This window comes from Salmo salar, chromosome ssa14 (genome assembly GCF_905237065.1).
Source record: "Salmo salar chromosome ssa14, Ssal_v3.1, whole genome shotgun sequence".
In the NCBI taxonomy this organism is placed as follows: domain Eukaryota; kingdom Metazoa; phylum Chordata; class Actinopteri; order Salmoniformes; family Salmonidae; genus Salmo; species Salmo salar.
Genome location: NC_059455.1, coordinates 36,235,980 through 36,257,603, shown reverse-complemented (window position 1 = coordinate 36,257,603; position 21,624 = coordinate 36,235,980). Strand labels below are relative to the sequence as shown.

The following is a 21,624-nucleotide window of genomic DNA, read 5'->3' as shown; positions in this document are numbered from 1 at the left end:
CAGGAGTAGGGTTGATCCGAGCGTTCTGACCTCACAACGGCATTCAAGCACCCAAGCTAACACATTGGCTAGCTTGCTAACTACTTCCAGACACAAATGAGAGAACACCTCACTGTGGCCATTTTACTCATCCTATCAGAGCTGGGCATCCAGAGCGTTGGTGACTGTAACTGTGCCGCTGGCAACAATTTAATTAATCTTTTTTGCCAACGTTTACTGACACCGGCCATATTCAACGGGTGTTCAGAGTTCGTTATTCTGCGCTCTGGCACTCTCAGACGAGAGCGCTCTGAAATCAGAGAAGATAGCCAGAGCGAATTTACCAGCTATGTCTATTGACAGTTGTCGCAGTGACATCATGAACATTCTATTGAAATGGTTACTTGCATAGTGGAGTCTTTTGTTTAGACATGTAGCTAGCTAAACAATGAACCATAATCCCAACTCATAATGTTACTATCCTGCACGAATCTGCAAGTAGCTAACCAATGAGGTTCAGTGTTAGCTAGCTAACATTAGGCTATAACTAGCAATGCAAATGGCTCTGAGATACGAATAATATTACTACACAGAACGTACACAACATTAACTAACGAGACAGCCAGCTAAGGTTAGCTAGATAGCTAACAGCACGTTTTAACTTGAAATGAAAAATGACTTTCTGACAACATTTGAAATGTGTAATATCTGAAAATGTTGCTAGCTAGACTATTTTACCTGTATACATCCTCCCTCTCTGTCACAAATACCATGGTTGCCCTTAGTTTGAAGATGTAATCTGAAGACAGGTGTTTTATACAATAGCCTTCTGTATGTTGTCTTTTCGACTCCCTCTTAATATTTGCAATCAAACGCCTGAATTTTCTCCATCTCCTTAGCTATCATATTGTAATTCCACTAGGAATTCCACTGGGCATTCCATTGTTTTCAAAACTCGGTCCTCCAGAAAGTGGAGAGCAACACTTTTGCAGTTCTACTGTGTTACAAAGGATTACCTACACATACTGACCAGCTCATGTTATAGACAGAAGCGTGCTACATGGCAGACCAATCCAAAATCATCTCTCGGCATATCCAGCCCATCCATTTTCTCAGCCAATCATGGCTAGCGGGAAGGTACCTGTCTTTTTCTGTGGCTAAACCAACTAGGCTCGTAATTTTAACAATTTGATTTATATTTACAGATGGCATGCAAGTTTGTTATTAAGACACATGAAAGTTCACATATTCCAGAAGGCATTTCTTCCAAATAACGCATTTTGATTTCTAAAAAAAGTTTACATTCAAATGGAGTGCAACATACGCTTAGTTTCCTGAAACGAGTCACATATGTGCTTACGGGACTCTTGTCCAGGATCATATCTCTGTAGGTGATGGCTTTGTTATGGAAGGTTTGGGAAACGCTTCCTTTTAGGTGGTTGTAGAATTTAACGGCTCTTTTCTGGATTTTGATCATTAGCGGGTATCGGCCTAATTCTGCTCTGCATGCATTATTTGATGTTTTACATTGTACACGGAGGATGTTTTTGCAGAATTCTGGTGAGCAGACCCCAGATCTCACAACCATAAAGGGCAATGGGTTATATAACTGATTCAAGTGTTTTTAGCCAGATCCTAATTGGTATGTTGAATTTTATGTTCCTTTCGATGGCATAGAAGGCCCTTCTTGCCTTGTCTCTCAGATTGTTCATAGCTTTGTGGAAGTTACCTGTGGCTGTGAAGTTTAGGCCGAGGTATGTATTGTTTTTTGTGTGCTCGAGGGCAATGGTGTCCTAGATGGAATTTGTATTTGTGGACCTGGCAACTGGACCTTTTTCTAATACCATTATTTTTGTCTTACTGAGATTTACTGTCAGGGCCCAGGTCTGACAGAATCTGTGCAGAAGATCTAGGTGCTGCTGTAGGTCCTCCTTGGTTGGGGACAGAAGCACCTGATCATTGACTGCAGATTCTAGTAGGGTGAGGCCTGCTGCTTCAGACTGTGCTAGTGCCCTCGCCAATTTGTGGATATATATGTTGAAGAGGGTGGGGCTCAAGCTGCATCGCTGTCTCACCCCACGGCCCTGTGGTAAGAAATGTGTGTATTTTTGCTAATTTTAACTACACACTGGTTGTTTGTGTACATGTATATTATAATGTTGCAAGTTTTTTTCCCCAAAACCGCTTTCCATAAATTTTTGTAGCAGACCCTCAGGCCAAATTTAGTCAAATGCTTTTTTGAAATCAACAAAGCATGAGAAGACTTTGCTTTTGTATTGTTGTAGTCTGCTGTTAATGATAATGCATAGGATTTTCCCAAGGTTGCTGTTGACACATATCCCACGGTAGTTATTGAGGTCACATTTGTCCTTGGTTCCAAATATTGGGGAAGATGCCAGAGCTGAGGATGATGTTAGAGTTTAAGTATAGCAAATTGGAATTTGTAGTCTATATATTTTATCATTTCATTGAGGATACCATCAACAACACAGGCCTTTTTGGGTAGGAGGGTTTGTATTTTGTCCTGTACATTCAATGTAATTGGATAATCCAGTGGGTTCTGGAAGTCTTTAGTAGTTGATTCTAAGACACCTCACTATTACAGTGAGACGTTTTGTCCAGCAAGTTCTCTTGAAGGGATTGAATTTGTTGTTGCCTAATTGTTTTTGTTAGGTTTCTACACTATTTTCGTTCCATCTATAACATTTCTTAATATAATAATATAATAATATATTATGCAGTTCCTTTGGCTTTGATGCCTCATGATTTGAGTATTGCTCTGTTCAAGTAGACTGTGATTTTGCCGTGATCTGATCGGGTGTCAGTGGGCTGACTGTGAACGCTCTGAGAGACTCTGTATTGATGTCAGTGATAAAGTAATATACAGTACTACTGCCAAGGGATGAGCTGTAGGTGTACCTACCATAAGAGTCCCCTCGAACCCTACCCTGAGGATGTGGCTGTGGTGTGGGTGTAGGTCCTCTTGGTGTGGATCCTCTTGGTGCAGGTCCTCCGCGGGGGGGCTGCATTTCTGAGAGGGTGTCTCGCTGGTCTGGCCATGGTGTCCGTTTCTCTATTGCTCCTGTATGAGTTGCTGGGGCTGCGGTTGAGGGTGATGTCCTTCCTAGCAAAGGTGGGCACTGCTGCCTTGTAGAGGTGGACCTGGTCATAAAGGCTGTTTTAGTCCAAGGTGGAGTGGTGGGCCAGGTAAATATTTGGTTTTGAGGCACAGTCCTGGTAAATGCTTGCATTCACCTGCTGTGGCAGGGTGAAAGTATTTTTGTGGTAGCAGGGTTGAGATTCTTTCTTTCTTGAGTCGGAAGTGCCCCTGACTGTTCCAGTGTGTCAGCTGTCTTGGTGCTGGATAGAGGGAAGGACACAGAGTGATGGATAGATGGAGTGATACATGAGGGCAGGATGGACATCAGAGGGAGTTATGGGTGCCCATTAGACCTGGGGAAAATTAGATGTTTTTCAGAGTTAACCATTGTGGAGTAGTAAACCCAAGGCTGTCCCAATCACTGCTCTGTGGTCAAGGTATTCTTGTAAATTGTAACACAATACAGCTCCTAAATCTTCATCTGATTCCGTAATCTCTGTTCTATTCTGCTACTACCTGCCTGCAGCTCTTGTGAACTAAACCAGAATTCCTAACCAGATGAACTATGATTATCCTCAAAGGAGACGTGTGTCAACACCTCTGCAGTGACACACAGTGAGTGGTGTAGTTAAACACAACAGGACATCTGTGTAAGGGTTGGTGGATATTATACTGTATATGACTACTCTGAGAGAGTGAGATGTCTGTCTGTCAGGCCTACCTAAACCAGGATTAGATCCTTCCTCACCAACACATACATGCACACACATATGTACGCACACATGCACATGCACACACACCTTGTGGGAACACACAATTCAGTCCGATTCAAAATCCTATTTTCCCTAAACCTAACCCGTACTCTTACCTTAACCCAAAAACCTAAACCTAACACTAGCTCCTAGCTCCTAACCCTAGCTCCTAACCCTGACCCTTAACGTAATTCTAACACTAATTCTAACCTTAACCCTAAACCCCCTAGAAATAGCATTTGACCTTGTAGGGACAAACAAAATGTCCTCAGTTGGTCAAATGTTTGTTTGTTTACTATTCTTGTAGGGACTCCTGGCCCCCACAAGAATAGTTAAACATGTCCACACACACACACACTGTTACACTGATGCAGCTGTCACTGAATAGGTGTTGACACTCCAAAATTCATCTCTCCTTCCTCCATGAGTCGACCAAACATTCTGGTAACATACTAGTCTAGGTGAATTTAGTTTCACATTCTTGTAAGGGCTGTCGTTAGAGACAGTCGACCAAGGTGCAGCGGTGTTAGTGTTCATCACAATTTTTAATTAGAACAAAAGAGAACACTACACAAAAATAAGAAAACCGACAGCCAAACAGTCCTGTCAGGTGCAAAACACTAACGGAAACAATTACCCACAAAACCCAAAGGAAAAACATGCTCCTTATGTGTGACTCCCAATCAGCAACAACGAGCTTCAGCTGTGCCTGATTGGGAGCCACACACGGCCCAAAACAAAGAAATACAAAAACATAGAAACAGGAACATAGAACGCCCACCCAATGTAACACCCTGGCCTAACCAAAATAAAGAACAAAAACCCCTCTCTATGGCCAGGGCGTTACAATTCTCACAGCTTTTAGTGTGTAGGGGGGGCTCAGGCTGGGGGAGGGGCGGTTGGAATCGACAGTGAGAATATTAGCATGTCAAAATCCCCCTGCAACAATGATTCCCTTCTCACTATTTAATAAAATATCTACTAGTTAGAACGCATCACTATTTAATTAAATATCTAGGAGTTAGAACGCATCACTATTTAATTAAATATCTAGTAGTTAGAACGCATCACTATTTAATTAAATATCTAGTAGTTAGAACGCATCACTATTTAATTAAATATCTAGTAGTTAGAACGCATCACTATTTAATTAAATATCTAGTAGTTAGAACGCATCACTATTTAATTAAATATCTAGGAGTTAGAACGCATCACTATTTAATTAAATATCTAGGAGTTAGAACGCATCACTATTTAATTAAATATCTAGGAGTTCGAACGCATCACTATTTAATTAAATATCTAGGAGTTAGAACGCATCACTATTTAATTAAATATCTAGGAGTTAGAACGCATCACTATTTAATTAAATATCTAGTAGTTAGAATGCATCACTATTTAATTAAATATCTAGTAGTTAGAATGCATCACTATTTAATTAAATATCTAGTAGTTAGAATGCATCACTATTTAATTAAATATCTAGTAGTTAGAACGCATCACTATTTAATTAAATATCTAGTAGTTAGAACGCATCACTATTTAATTAAATATCTAGTAGTTAGAACGCATCACTATTTAATTAAATATCTAGGAGTTAGAACGCATCACTATTTAATTAAATATCTTGTAGTTAGAACGCATCACTATTTAATTAAATATCAAATTTTGTAGCGAACTTTGACATAATTCACTGTGGGGATCGAACTTGATCATAAACTAATTTTAAAGCCCAAAACCACATCTAAAAAAATCTGCCGATCGCAATTTATTTAGGCTTTCTAGTGCAGACCAGGGCTTTTGGCCCGGCTGGGTTGCAACACAGTAGCCGACCAGCAGAGCTCATGACTTCACACTCCAGACCGGATACTGGAGGCCTGGTTGTCTCCCCCCTACATGCTTGGCTGGCAGCTTCAGCTGCTCTCATCAGGAGATTGGATACAAAAGCCAAGAAACTGACTGTTTACTCTGTGTGTGTGTGTGTGTGTGTGTGTGTGTGTGTGTGTGTGTGTGTGTGTGTGTGTATCTACTGTCCTTCCTCCTCTGTCACTGTGTGCATTCCTGCCCTGCAGGATCTTATCAGGGGGCGGGTCTCTCTGAATCTGATGGATGACCCCGGAGCTGTCAATCTAGGAGTCACGCGATACCTGACCTGCCATTGACATGAAAAAAACACACACAAACTTACTCTCTCTCACACAGACACACACACACACACACACTCTCTGTCTCTCACATACTCACACACATGCACAAACACACTGGCACACATACAACCATACTGGCATACATTTTGGCACACTGTGAGCTATTGAGGTGTAGCAGGAAGACAGGACACAATGCTGTGAGCTGGCTTTGTCTCCATCCCACCCTGCCCTCCTCCCTCTTCTCCACATTAAACAGAGGGCAGGTGACTGAAAGAGAGGGAGAGAATAGGAAAGGGATGTGCAGCCATAAACTCTCTCCCCCTCTCTCTATCTCTCTACCATACCTGCTGTCTCAACCTCTGAATTCTCGGCTTTGAAAAGCCATCTGACATTTACTCGTGAGGTCCTGACCTGTTGCACCCACTACAACCACTGTGATTATTATTTAACCCTGCTGGTCGTCTATGAACGTTTGAATATCTTGAAGAATGAGTCGGCCTTAATGGACATTTTTGTTAGACATTACTGCACTTTTGGAGCTAGGAACACAAGCATTTCACTAAACCTGCAACAGCATCAGATAAATATGTGTATGCGATTAATAACATTTGATTTGATGCACTCTTATAATCTCCACCCGGCACGGCCAGAAGAGGACTCGCCACCCCTCACACCTGTGTCTGTGTGTGAGGGTTTTTATGCTATCAGTGCTTAATTGAGCTATAAAAAACAATAACAATCTTTAAAGCATTCCTTTGTGTTTGAGAGAGAGAGAGAGAGAGAGAGGACTGTTAACCCCAATCCACAAAAGTGGAGACAAATTTGACCCCAATAACTACCTTGGGATCTGCGTCAAAAGCAACCTTGGGAAAATCTTCTGCATTATCATTAACAGCAGACTTGTACATTTCCTCAGTGAAAACAATGTACAGTGATTCCTCCTTTAAAAGTTGCGTCATACTGCACATCCATAGGCATAGTTATTTGTATCCTCCACTACACAATAAGCATGTAAATAGTTAGCTAGCTATGTTACTTATAGTGCATTCCATGGAAAGGCAAGCTTACACAATTGTACATTCAATTTGCAGTAAATGCTTTAGATGGCTAGATTCTTTACATCCACTGTTTCCCACTGTTGCTGGTTTTCTCAGGAGTCCCTAAAACATTAAACAACACGAATTGCAATGTCATACTCATGTAATAACACCAGCTAGCTAGCTGGCTAATGTTAGCTAGTCGGCTAACTTGATAAATAGCGATTTTCATAAATTAACTTTATGACAAAAAAATATGCACAATCATTTGTCTCTACGTTAACTAACATATTCCTCTCAAGTGTAATTTTTTTGCTTGACTCGTTATGTTATAATTACTTACATTTGCTTCCACCCTAATGTTTTGTCAGCCATCTTTGCTGAAGAAAGTCATGAGGGACGGGTGGCTCGTGTCAAATTCGTCATTGGAACCACTCGATATGATTGGTCATATAAAAACCTTGGGACCCAAATGCATAATGAGTGCTCTAACTCCCCTTGTGGTGGTCTGAAGCAATGAAGCCATGACGCTGGGTACCTCTAAGTCCCGCGGACAAGCTCACCTCTTTTAAAGGAGAAACCACTGTACTGAGCAAATGTCAAATTGGCTTTTAACCAAATTACCGTACGATAGACCACGTATTCACCCTGCACACCCTAACTGACAAACAAAAAAACAAAAAATAAATAAATGCAACGTCTTCTCATGCTTTTGTTGACTCAAGTTGGCATGGTCTGCTATACAAATTAATGGAAAGTGGTGTTGGGGGAAAAACAACAACATTATAACATCCATGTACACAAACAACAAGTGTGCGGTTAGAATTGGCAAAAAAACAAATTTCTTTCCCCAGGGTTGTGGGGTGAGACAGGGATGCAGCCACCTTATTCTACATATAAATCAGCGAATTGGCGTGGGTACTAGAACAGTCTGCAGCACCCGACCTCACCCTACTAGAATCTGAAGTCAAATGAATACTGTTTGCTAATGATCAGGTGCTTCTGTCCCCAACCAAGGAGGGCCCATATCTATTGGGTGAAATACCACTGTGTGCAATCACAGCAGCAATATTTTTGACCTGTTGCCACAAGAAAAGGGCAACCAGTGAAGAATAAGCACCATTGTAAATACAACCCATATTTATGTTTATTTATTTTCCCTTTTTTTACTTTAACTATTTGCACATCGTCACAACGCTGTAAATAGACATAATATGACTTCTGACATTTCTTTATTCCTTTGAAACTTGTGTGAGTGTAATATTTACTGTTCACTTTTTATAGTTTATTTGACTTTTGTTTATCCATTTCACTTGCTTTGGCAATGTAAACAATTGAATTGAGAGGCGATGTCAGCAGCAGTGTGAGAGGCAGCAGCAAGAGATGTGGAATAGTGAGAGAGAGAGCAAGAGAGAGCATTAGAGAAAAAGAAAGAGAGAGCATTAGAGAGAGAGCATGAAAGAGCGAGAGGATTACAGAGAAGAGAGCATTAGAAAGAGAGCATTAGAGAGAGAGTATTAGAGAAAGGAAGAGAATGAGGATTAGAGAGAAAGAAAAAGAGGATTAGAGGGAGAGGATTAGGGAGAAAGAAAGAGAGCATTACAGAGAGAGAGAGGGAGAGAGAGAGAGAATGATTAGAGAGGGAGGATTAGCAAGAGAGAGGGAGGATTAGCAAGAGAGAGGGAGCATTAGAGAGAGAGCATTAGAGAGAGCGAGAGCATTAGAGAGTGAGCTTTAGATAGAGAGAGGATTAGATGGAGAGGATTAGAGTAGAGAGATAAAATCAGAAATGAAATGCACACCTGAGTTGCAAAATGCTGTGCTTAAATATTTCAACATGGTTTTAACTTCTGGCTGCTTCCCTGATGTCTGGAACCAGGGGCTCATCTCCCCTATCCACAAAGGTGGAGACAAATCAGACCCCAATAATTACAGGGGAATTTGCGTAAACAGCAATTTGGGAAAGGTTTTCTGTAGCATTTTGAATTCAAGAATTCAAACCTTTCTTCAAGAAAAAAATGTAATAAGTAAATGTCAAATTGTCTTTCTCCCCAACCATCGCACTACTAACCATATATACACCTTACACACAATAATTAATAAACAAGTCCACCAAAAGAAAAGCGGGCAAAATCTTTGATTGCTTTATTGACTTTAAAAAAGCCTTCGATTCTATTTGGCCTGAAGGGCTATTCTACAAAATTCTCCAAAGTGGGCTTGGTGGTGAGATGTATGACTTAATAAAATGTATGTACACAGAAAAAAAGTGTGCAATAAAAATCTAAAAACAAAGAACAGAATTATTATTACAACGTCGAGGTGTGAGACATGGCTGCAGTTTGAGTCCAAATCTTTTCAACATTTATACCAATGAATTAGCAGACATGTTGGACCATTCTCCAGCCCCAGGACTCACACTATTTGACACAAGAGGTAAAATACCTGCTATATGCTGATGATTTGATACTTCTATCACCAACCAAAGGTCTTCAACAGAACCTTAACATTCTAGAGCAATATTGCCATAATTGGGACCTGGCAGTAAATTTCAAAAAAACTAAAATCATGATTTTTCACAAAAAAAAAAAACAGATGTCAGAAACACAAATATAAATTCACCCTGAACAACACCATAATTGAACACACAAAAATACACATACCTTGGTCTGACCATATCTGCATCGGGAAACTTTAATATGGCAGTGAAGGCATTCAAAGAAAAAGCCTGCAGAGCATTGTATGCAATAAAAATGAAATTATTCAATATCAACATCCCAATTAGAATTTGGATCAAAATATTTGACTGTGTAATCCTACCAATAGCTCTTTATGGAAGTGAGGTTTGGGGGCCACTCAATAAACTGGACTTTAATATGTGGGACAAACATCCAATTGAAGCCCTACATGCAGAATTCTGTCGGAAAATTCTACAAGTCCAGAGAAATGCACCAACTAATGCATGTAGGGCAGAATTGGGCCGCTTTCCAGTGGTAATGTAAATTCTCAAAAGATCATAAACATTTTGGCTACATCTAAATTCAAGTCCAAATTCAAGTCTGCAATTTAAAGCACTTCAAACCCAAGAGCTGAGCCCAGAAATGAGCCCTTTTAGTCAGCTGGTCTTGGACCTAACCAACCAAGCTGACACCAGCACTGCTTCAAAAGAAATAATTAAAATAAACAAAATCATGAACCAATCAAAGGACTCATATTTACAACATTTGAAAAACAAAACAAAATCCCAAAGCCGACGAAATTGCTATCAGACCCTAAACAAAGAATATGAATTGGCTGATTATCTCTACTCTGTCAGAGATACGAAGCAGAGACAGATCCTTACCAAGTACAGGCTGTGACCACCAATTGGCAATAGAAACCGGCTGACATAAAAAGACATGGCTACCCAAAGAGGAGTGTTTATGTGGTCACTGCACGACAGGGGAGGTAGAAACAGAGATGAACTTTCTCCTTTACTTTGAGAAATATTCCTCACCAAGAGATTCATTTTTCACAGAAATGACTACATTTAATCCAAATTTTTACTTATTAAACCCAGAGGAAAAACTGAAAATACTCATGGGCGAAGGAGCAATGGCTCCTCTTGCAGCCAAATATGTATTTGTCTGCCATAGCCTGAGACACTGAATAATAATATCTGCCTAGTAAATAGTAACTTACTTATTATTACTATTATTGGTATTACTATTATTGTTATTACTATTATTATTGTTGTTTATCATTCCAAATAGTAGTGGTATGGGTAGTAGGGTGATGGTAATGATAGCTGTTTAGTGATGGTTGTGGTGGTAGTAGTAGTAGTATAATGATGATGGTAGTTGTAGTACTGATGTAATGGTGAAGATGACCGTTATTTAGTTATAAGTTAAAGTTTCATTTTCCATGTTTAGCTTTTTATATTTATTACATTTCTACTATATTGTTGTTATTTTTGTATTTAATTGTGTATTATTATTTACTACCATTTTATATTATTTTTTTATTTTATTACAATGTTTATTGTATACATTGTTGCTTTGGCATTATTGACACAATGTTTTTCATGCCAATAAAGCAGCTTGAATTTGAGAGAGAGCATAAGTGAGAGAGTGTTAGAGAGTATTAGAGAGAGAGAGCATTAGAAAAAGAGGGAGAAAGCGTTAGAGAAAGAGAGAGAGGATTAGAGAGAGAAATAAAGCGAGCAGGCATTAGAGAGAGATTATTAGAGAGAAAGAAAGAGAGCATTGGAGAGAAATAGAGAGGGCATTAGAAAGAGAGAGATTATTAGAGAGAAAGAAAGAGGGAGAGCATTGGAGAGAAATAGAGAGAGCATTAGAAAGAAAGAGTGAGATTATTAGAGAGAAAGAGAGAGCATTCGAGAGAGAGGGCATTAGAGAGAGAGCGATAGAGGGCATTAGCGAGAAAAAGAGAGAGCATTAGAGAGAGGGAGAGCATTAGAGAGGAGAAAGAGAGGATTAGGGAGAGAGCATTAGAAAGAGAGGGAGAGAGCATTAGAAAGAGAGAGAGCATTAGAAAGAGAGGTAGAGAGCATTAGAAAGAGAGGGAGAGAGCATTAGAAAGAGGGAGAGAGCATTAGAAAGAGGGAGAGCATTAGAGAAACACAGAGAGCATTAGAAAGAAAGAAAGAAAGAAAGAAAGAAAGAAAGAAAGAAAGAAAGAAAGAAAGAAAGAAAGAAAGAAAGAAAGAAAGAAAGAAAGAAAGAAAGAAAGAAAGAAAGAAAGAAAGAAAGAGAGCATTAGAAAGAAAGAGAGAGAGGGGGGATTAGAGAGAAAGAGAGGGCATCAGAGGGAAAGAAAGAGCAAATTAGAGAGAAAGAGAGGGATAGGATTTGAGAGAAAGACAGAGCATTAGAAAAAGAAAGATTGAGAGGGAGTATTAGAGAGAAAGAAAGTGAGAGGGCATTAGAGAGAGAGAGCATGAGAGAGATTATTAAAGAGAGAGAGGGTTAGAGAGAAATAGAGAGAGAGGGCATTAGAGAGAGAGAGAGAGAGAGAGGGCATTAGAGAGAGAGAGGGCATTAGAGAGAGGGCATTAGAAAGAAAGAAAGAAAGAAAGAAGAAAGAAAGAAAGAAAGAAAGAAAGAAAGAAAGAAAGAAAGAAAAAGAAAGAGCATTAGAAAGAGAGAGAGTATTAGAGAGAACGGGAGGATTAGAGAGAAAGAGTGAGGGCATCAGAGGGAAAGAAAGAGTGAATTAGAGAGAGGAGAGGATTGGAGAGAAAGAGAAAGTATTAGAGAGAGCATTAGAAAAATAAAGATATAGAGAGAGCATGAGAGAGAGTATTAGAGAGAAATAGAGAGAGAGAGAGAGGGCATTAGAGAGAGAGAGGGAGGGCATTGGAGAGAGAGAGAGGGAGGGCATTAGAGAGAGAGAGAAGGAGGGCATTAGAGAGAGAGAGAGGGAGGGCATTAGAGAGAGAGAGGGAGGGCATTAGAGAGAGAGAGGGAGGGCATTAGAGAGAGAGAGGGAGGGCATTAGAGAGAGAGAGGGAGGGCATTAGAGAGAGAGAGGGAGGGCATTAGAGAGAGAGGGGGAGGGCATTAGAGAGAGAGAGAGGGAGGGCATTAGAGAGAGAGGGGGAGGGCATTAGAGAGAGAGAGAGAGAGGGCATTAGAGAGAGAGGGGAGGGCATTAGAGAGAGAGGGGAGGGCATTAGAGAGAGAGAGGGAGGGCATTAGAGAGAGAGGGGGAGGGCATTAGAGAGAGAGAGGGGGAGGGCATTAGAGAGAGAGAGAGGGCATTAGAGAGAGAGAGGGAGGGCATTAGAGAGAGGGGGAGGGCATTAGAGAGAGAGCATTAGAGAGAGAGGGGGAGGGCATTAGAGAGAGAGGGGGAGGGCATTAGAGAGAGAGGGGGAGGGCATTAGAGAGAGAGAGGGAGGGCATTAGAGAGAGAGAGGGAGGGCATTAGAGAGAGAGGGGAGGGCATTAGAGAGAGAGGGGAGGGCATTAGAGAGAGAGAGGGGGCATTAGAGAGAGAGGGGGGAGGGCATTAGAGAGAGAGAGGGGGAGGGCATTAGAGAGAGAGAGGGGGAGGGCATTAGAGAGAGAGGGGGGGGGCATTAGAGAGAGAGAGAGGGAGGGCATTAGAGAGAGAGAGAGGGAGGGCATTAGAGAGAGAGAGGGAGGGCATTAGAGAGAGAGAGGGAGGGCATTAGAGAGAGGGAGGGGAGGGCATTAGAGAGAGAGAGAGGGAGGGCATTAGAGAGAGGGAGGGGAGGGCATTAGAGAGAGAGAGGGGGCATTAGAGAGAGAGAGAGGGCATTAGAGAGAGAGAGGGAGGGCATTAGAGAGAGAGAGGGGAGGGCATTAGAGCGAGAGAGAGGGAGGGCATTAGAGAGAGGGAGGGCATTAGAGCGAGAGGGGGGCATTAGAGAGAGAGAGGGGGAGGGCATTAGAGAGAGAGAGGGGAGGGCATTAGAGAGAGAGGGCCAAGAGAGGGCATTAGAGAGAGAGAGAGGGGGGGGCATTAGAGAGAGAGGGGAGGGCATTAGAGAGAGAGGGGGAGGGCATTAGAGAGAGGGAGGGGGAGGGCATTAGAGAGAGAGAGGGGGCATTAGAGAGAGAGAGAGGGCATTAGAGAGAGAGAGAGGGAGGGCATTAGAGAGAGAGAGGGAGGGCATTAGAGCGAGAGAGAGGGAGGGCATTAGAGCGAGAGGGGGGGGCATTAGAGAGAGAGGGAGGGCATTAGAGAGAGAGAGGGAGGGCATTAGAGCGAGAGAGAGGGAGGGCATTAGAGAGAGAGGGGGAGGGCATTAGAGAGAGAGAGGGAGGGCATTAGAGCGAGAGAGAGGGAGGGCATTAGAGAGAGAGGGGGAGGGCATTAGAGAGAGAGGGGGGGGCATTAGAGAGAGAGAGGGAGGGCATTAGAGAGAGAGGGGAGGGCATTAGAGAGAGAGAGAGGGCATTAGAGAGAGAGGGGGAGGGCATTAGAGAGAGAGGGGGAGGGCATTAGAGAGAGAGGGGGAGGGCATTAGAGAGAGAGAGGGGGAGGGCATTAGAGAGGGAGGGCATTAGAGAGAGAGGGAGGGCATTAGAGAGAGAGAGAGAGGGAGGGCATTAGAGAGAGAGGGGGAGGGCATTAGAGAGAGAGAGGGAGGGCATTAGAGAGAGAGAGAGGGAGGGCATTAGAGAGAGAGGGGGAGGGCATTAGAGAGAGAGAGAGGAGGGCATTAGAGAGAGAGGGGAGGGCATTAGAGAGAGAGGGGGAGGGCATTAGAGAGAGAGAGAGGGAGGGCATTAGAGAGAGGGAGGGGGAGGGCATTAGAGAGAGAGAGGGGGCATTAGAGAGAGAGAGGGCATTAGAGAGAGAGAGGGAGGGCATTAGAGAGAGAGAGGGAGGGCATTAGAGCGAGAGAGAGGGAGGGCATTAGAGCGAGAGGGGGGGCATTAGAGAGAGAGAGGGGAGGGCATTAGAGAGAGAGAGGGGGAGGGCATTAGAGAGAGAGGGCCATAGAGAGGGCATTAGAGAGAGAGAGAGGGGGGGCATTAGAGAGAGAGGGGGAGGGCATTAGAGAGAGAGAGGGGGAGGGCATTAGAGAGAGGGAGGGGAGGGCATTAGAGAGAGAGAGGGGGCATTAGAGAGAGAGAGAGGGCATTAGAGAGAGAGAGGGAGGGCATTAGAGAGAGAGAGGGAGGGCATTAGAGCGAGAGAGAGGGAGGGCATTAGAGCGAGAGGGGGGGCATTAGAGAGAGAGGGAGGGCATTAGAGAGAGAGAGGGAGGGCATTAGAGCGAGAGAGAGGGAGGGCATTAGAGAGAGAGGGGAGGGCATTAGAGAGAGAGAGGGAGGGCATTAGAGCGAGAGAGAGGGAGGGCATTAGAGAGAGAGGGGAGATAAGAGAGAGAGGGGGGGCATTAGAGAGAGAGAGGGAGGGCATTAGAGAGAGAGGGAGGGCATTAGAGAGAGAGGGAGGGCATTAGAGAGAGAGGGGAGGGCATTAGAGAGAGAGGGGAGGGCATTAGAGAGAGAGGGGAGGGCATTAGAGAGAGAGAGGGGAGGGCATTAGAGAGAGAGAGGGGAGGGCATTAGAGAGAGAGAGAGGGAGGGCATTAGAGAGAGAGGGAGGGCATTAGAGAGAGAGAGAGGGGAGGGCATTAGAGAGAGAGAGGGAGGGCATTAGAGAGAGAGAGAGGGAGGGCATTAGAGAGAGAGGGGGAGGGCATTAGAGAGAGAGAGAGGGAGGGCATTAGAGATTGAGAGGGAGGGCATTAGAGAGAGAGAGGGGAGGGCATTAGAGAGAGAGAGGGAGGGCATTAGAGAGAGAGAGGGAGCGCATTAGAGAGAGAGAGGGGCATTAGAGAGAGAGAGAGGGAGGGCATTAGAGAGAGAGAGAGGGAGGGCATTAGAGAGAGAGAGGGAGGGCATTAGAGAGAGAGAGAGGGAGGGCATTAGAGAGAGAGGGGGAGGGCATTAGAGAGAGAGAGAGAGAGCATTAGAGAGAGAGGGGGAGGGCATTAGAGAGAGAGAGAGAGAGGGAGGGCATTAGAGAGAGAGAGGGGAGGGCATTAGAGAGAGAGAGGGGAGGGCATTAGAGAGAGAGAGGGAGGGCATTAGAGAGAGAGAGGGAGGGCATTAGAGAGAGAGAGAGGGAGGGCATTAGAGAGAGAGGGGGAGGGCATTAGAGAGAGAGAGAGGGAGGGCATTAGAGAGAGAGGGGGAGGGCATTAGAGAGAGAGAGAGGGAGGGCATTAGAGAGAGAGAGAGGGAGGGCATTAGAGAGAGAGAGGGAGGGCATTAGAGAGAGAGAGGGAGGGCATTAGAGAGAGAGAGGGGGAGGGCATTAGAGAGAGAGAGGGAGGGCATTAGAGAGAGAGAGAGGAGGGCATTAGAGAGAGAGAGGGAGGGCATTAGAGAGAGAGAGAGGGAGGGCATTAGAGAGAGAGAGGGGAGGGCATTAGAGAGAGAGAGGGAGGCATTAGAGAGAGAGAGGGAGGGCATTAGAGAGAGAGAGAGGGAGGGCATTAGAGAGAGAGAGGGGAGGGCATTAGAGAGAGAGAGGGGAGGGCATTAGAGAGAGAGGGGGAGGGCATTAGAGAGAGAGAGGGAGGGCATTAGAGAGAGAGAGGGAGGGCATTAGAGAGAGAGAGGGGCATTAGAGAGAGAGGGGGCATAGAGAGAGAGAGGGGAGGGCATTAGAGAGAGAGAGGGAGGGCATTAGAGAGAGAGAGGGGCATTAGAGAGAGAGAGGGGGCATTAGAGAGAGAGAGGGCAAGAGAGAGAGAGGGCAAGAGAGAGAGAGGGCATTAGAGAGAGAGGGCCATAGAGAGGGCATTAGAGAGAGAGGGCATTAGAGAGAGAGAGAGGGAGGGCATTAGAGAGAGAGGGGGAGGGCATTAGAGAGAGAGAGGGGAGGGCATTAGAGAGAGAGAGGGAGGGCATTAGAGAGAGAGAGAGGGAGGGCATTAGAGAGAGAGGGGGAGGGCATTAGAGAGAGAGGGGGAGGGCATTAGAGAGAGAGGGGGAGGGCATTAGAGAGAGAGAGGGAGGGCATTAGAGAGAGAGAGGGGAGGGCATTAGAGAGAGAGAGGGAGGGCATTAGAGAGAGAGGGGAGGGCATTAGAGAGAGAGAGGGAGGGCATTAGAGAGAGAGAGGGAGGGCATTAGAGAGAGAGAGGGAGGGCATTAGAGAGAGAGAGGGAGGGCATTAGAGAGAGAGAGAGGGAGGGCATTAGAGAGAGAGAGGGGGAGGGCATTAGAGAGAGAGAGGGGAGGGCATTAGAGAGAGAGAGGGGAGGGCATTAGAGAGAGAGAGGGAGGGCATTAGAGAGAGAGAGGGGAGGGCATTAGAGAGAGAGGGGAGGCATTAGAGAGAGAGAGGGAGGGCATTAGAGAGAGAGGGGGAGGGCATTAGAGAGAGAGAGGGGAGGGCATTAGAGAGAGAGAGGGGGAGGGCATTAGAGAGAGAGAGAGGGAGGGCATTAGAGAGAGAGAGGGGGAGGGCATTAGAGAGAGAGAGGGGAGGGCATTAGAGAGAGAGAGGGGAGGGCATTAGAGAGAGAGAGGGGAGGGCATTAGAGAGAGAGAGAGGGGAGGGCATTAGAGAGAGAGAGGGGAGGGCATTAGAGAGAGAGAGGGGAGGGCATTAGAGAGAGAGAGGGAGGGCATTAGAGAGGGGGGAGGGCATTAGAGAGAGAGAGGGAGGGCATTAGAGAGAGAGAGGGAGGGCATTAGAGAGAGAGAGGGAGGGCATTAGAGAGAGAGGGGAGGGCATTAGAGAGAGAGAGAGGGAGGGCATTAGAGAGAGAGAGGGAGGGCATTAGAGAGAGAGAGAGGGAGGGCATTAGAGAGAGAGAGAGGGGAGGGCATTAGAGAGAGAGGGGGAGGGCATTAGAGAGAGAGAGAGGGAGGGCATTAGAGAGAGAGAGGGGGAGGGCATTAGAGAGAGAGAGGGGAGGGCATTAGAGAGAGAGGGGGAGGGCATTAGAGAGAGAGGGGAGGGCATTAGAGAGAGAGGGGGAGGGCATTAGAGAGAGAGAGGGAGGGCATTAGAGAGAGAGAGGGAGGGCATTAGAGAGAGAGAGAGGGAGGGCATTAGAGAGAGAGAGGGGAGGGCATTAGAGAGAGAGAGAGGGAGGGCATTAGAGAGAGAGAGGGAGCGCATTAGAGAGAGAGAGGGGGCATTAGAGAGAGAGAGGGGGCAAGAGAGAGAGAGGGCAAGAGAGAGAGAGGGCAAGAGAGAGAGAGGGCATTAGAGAGAGAGGGCCATAGAGAGGGCATTAGAGAGAGAGGGCATTAGAGAGAGAGGGGGGGGGCATTAGAGAGAGAGAGAGGGAGGGCATTAGAGAGAGAGAGGGGGAGGGCATTAGAGAGAGAGGGGAGGGCATTAGAGAGAGAGAGGGGGAGGGCATTAGAGAGAGAGAGGGGGAGGGCATTAGAGAGAGAGAGGGGAGGGCATTAGAGAGAGAGAGGGGGAGGGCATTAGAGAGAGAGGGGAGGGCATTAGAGAGAGAGAGGGGAGGGCATTAGAGAGAGAGGGGGAGGGCATTAGAGAGAGAGAGGGGAGGGCATTAGAGAGAGAGAGGGGAGGGCATTAGAGAGAGAGAGGGGAGGGCATTAGAGAGAGAGAGGGGGAGGGCATTAGAGAGAGAGAGAGGGAGGGCATTAGAGAGAGAGAGGGAGGGCATTAGAGAGAGAGAGGGGAGGGCATTAGAGAGAGAGAGGGGAGGGCATTAGAGAGAGAGGGGAGGGCATTAGAGAGAGAGAGGGAGGGCATTAGAGAGAGAGAGGGGGAGGGCATTAGAGAGAGGGGGAGGGCATTAGAGAGAGAGAGGGGAGGGCATTAGAGAGAGAGAGGGGGAGGGCATTAGAGAGAGAGAGGGAGGGCATTAGAGAGGGAGGGCATTAGAGAGAGAGAGAGGGAGGGCATTAGAGAGAGAGAGAGGGAGGGCATTAGAGAGAGAGGGGAGGGCATTAGAGAGAGAGGGGGGCATTAGAGAGAGAGAGACAGAGGGAGGGCATTAGAGAGAGGGAGGGCATTAGAGAGAGAGAGAGGGAGGGCATTAGAGAGAGAGAGAGGGAGGGCATTAGAGAGAGAGGGGGAGGGCATTAGAGAGAGAGAGGGAGGGCATTAGAGAGAGAGGGAGGGCATTAGAGAGAGAGAGGGAGCGCATTAGAGAGAGAGAGGGGGCATTAGAGAGAGAGAGGGGGCAAGAGAGAGAGAGGGCAAGAGAGAGAGAGGGCATTAGAGAGAGAGGGCCATAGAGAGGGCATTAGAGAGAGAGGGCATTAGAGAGAGAGAGAGAGGGGGGGCATTAGAGAGAAAAAGAGAGGATTAGAGAGAGAGAGCATTAGAAAGAAAGAAAGAAAGAAAGAGAGAGAGCATTAGAAAGACAGAGCATTATAGAGAGAGGATTAGAGAGAGAGAGAGCATTAGAAAGGAAGAGAGAGAGAGCGCATTAGAGAGAGAGGGAGAGAGAGCATTAGAAAGAGAGAGCATTAGAGAGAAAGAGAGAGAGCATTAGAAAGAGAGAGAGAGCATTAGAGAGAGAGCATTAGAGGTAATTACAGAGTAATTACAGGGACATTCCTATAGGAATACTTCCTATGCTGATGAGTGTGTCATTCTGTCAACCCCCCCCAAACACACAGAAACACTGTTAACCCCCATGGTGTGTGTGAGAGAAAAGTGGGGGTATCTCAAACTAAGTAGTATGTCAATGCATTTGTCTCTCTGCAGCATGTAAGGTTGGTTTCTACAGAGCTGTGTCTACAGACGGTGCATGTTCTGAGTGTCCTCCACACAGTCACTCAGAGAAGGCGGGGGCTACTGTCTGTGACTGCACCCCAGGATACTACCGCTCTGAGACTGACCCTGCATCTATGCCCTGCACACGTAAGAACACATGGACGCACACACACTGTATTTCCCCATAGGGGTATCGCAAACTTTTTCTCCTCTCTTATCTACTTACTCCAACCTTTATTTCTCCTCATTCTCTCTCTCACGCCTCCCTCTGTCTCTCTCTCACGCCTCCCTCTCTCTCTCCTCTCACGCCTCCCTCTGTCTCTCTCACGCCTCCCTCTGTCTCTCTCTCCTCTCACGCCTCCCTCTGTCTCTCTCTCCTCTCACGCCTCCCTCTGTCTCTCTCTCCTCTCACACCTCCCTCTGTCTCTCTCTCCTCTCACGCCTCCCTCTGTCTCTCTCTCCTCTCACGCCTCCCTCTGTCTCTCTCTCCTCTCACACCTCCCTCTGTCTCTCTCTCCTCTCACGCCTCCCTCTGTCTCTCTCTCTCTCTCTCACGTCTCCCTCCCTCTGTCTCTCTCTCCTCTCACGCCTCCCTCTGTCTCTCTCTCCTCTCACACCTCCCTCTGTCTCTCTCTCCTCTCACGCCTCCCTCTGTCTCTCTCTCTCTCTCTCTCTCACGTCTCCCTCCCTCTGTCTCTCTCTCTCTCTCACGCCTCCCTCCCTCTGTCTCTCTCTCTCACGCCTCCCTCCCTCTGTCTCTCTCTCTCTCACGCCTCCCTCCCTCTGTCTCTCTCTCTCTCACGCCTCCCTCTGTCTCTCTCCTCTCACACCTCCCTCTGTCTCTCTTACACCTCCCTCTGTCTCTCTCTCTCTTACGCCTCCCTCTGTCTCTCTCTCCTCTTACGCCTCCCTCTGTCTCTCTCTCCTCTCACGCCTCCCTCTGTCTCTCCCTCCTCTCACGCCTCCCTCTGTCTCTCTCTCTCTCTCTCACGCCTCCCTCCCTCTGTCTCTCTCTCACGCCTCCCTCCCTCTCTCTCTTTCTCTCACGCCTCCCTCCCTCTGTCTCTCTCTCTCACGCCTCCCTCCCTCTGTCTCTCTTCTCTCACACCTCCCTCTGTCTCTCTTCTCTCACGCCTCCCTCTGTCTCTCTCACGCCTCCCTCTGTCTCTCTCACGCCTCCCTCTGTCTCTCTCTCTGACGCCTCCCTCTGTCTCTCTCTCTGACGCCTCCCTCTGTCTCTCTCTCTGACGCCTCCCTCTGTCTCTCTCTCCTCTCACGCCTCCCTCTGTCTCTCTTTCTCTCACGCCTCCCTCCCTCTGTCTCTCTCTCACGCCTCCCTCCCTCTGTCTCTCTTTCTCTCACGCCTCCCTCCCTCTGTCTCTCTTTCTCTCACGCCTCCCTCCCTCTGTCTCTCTTTCTCTCACGCCTCCCTCCCTCTGTCTCTCTTTCTCTCACGCCTCCCTCCCTCTGTCTCTCTCTCTCTCACGCCTCCCTCTCTCTCTCACGCCTCCCTCCCTCTGTCTCTCTTCTCTCACGCCTCCCTCCCTCTGTCTCTCTTCTCTCACACCTCCCTCTGTCTCTCTTCTCTCACGCCTCCCTCTGTCTCTCTCACGCCTCCCTCTGTCTCTCTCTCTGACGCCTCCCTCTGTCTCTCTCTCTGACGCCTCCCTCTGTCTCTCTCTCCTCTCACGCCTCTCTCTCCTCTCACGCCTCCCTCTGTCTCTCTCTCACGCCTCCCTCTCTCTCTCCTCTCACGCCTCCCTCTGTCTCTCTCACGCCTCCCTCTGTCTCTCTCTCCTCTCACGCCTCCCTCTGTCTCTCTCTCCTCTCACGCCTCCCTCTGTCTCTCTCTCCTCTCACACCTCCCTCTGTCTCTCTCTCCTCTCACGCCTCCCTCTGTCTCTCTCTCCTCTCACGCCTCCCTCTGTCTCTCTCTCCTCTCACACCTCCCTCTGTCTCTCTCTCCTCTCACGCCTCCCTCTGTCTCTCTCTCCTCTCACGCCTCCCTCTGTCTCTCTCTCTCTCTCTCACGCCTCCCTCTGTCTCTCTCTCCTCTCACGCCTCCCTCTGTCTCTCTCTCCTCTCACGCCTCCCTCTGTCTCTCTCTCCTCTCACACCTCCCTCTGTCTCTCTCTCCTCTCACGCCTCCCTCTGTCTCTCTCTCCTCTCACGCCTCCCTCTGTCTCTCTCTCCTCTCACACCTCCCTCTGTCTCTCTCTCCTCTCACGCCTCCCTCTGTCTCTCTCTCTCTCTCACGTCTCCCTCCCTCTGTCTCTCTCTCCTCTCACGCCTCCCTCTGTCTCTCTCTCCTCTCACGCCTCCCTCTGTCTCTCTCTCTCTCTCTCACGTCTCCCTCCCTCTGTCTCTCTCTCTCTCTCACGCCTCCCTCCCTCTGTCTCTCTCTC

General features: G+C 46.7%; 1 protein-coding gene across 1 annotated transcript in view; it reads left to right on the top strand.

Moving 5' to 3' along the window:
- LOC106569458 (ephrin type-A receptor 4) overlaps positions 1 to 21,624 on the top strand; it is a 75,602-nt gene that overhangs the window by 26,187 nt on the left and 27,791 nt on the right. The window contains exon 5 of the mRNA XM_014140822.2: positions 19,211 to 19,366. Coding sequence (XP_013996297.1) covers positions 19,211 to 19,366 — 156 coding nt within the window. The remainder of the gene's footprint in view (positions 1 to 19,210; positions 19,367 to 21,624) is intronic.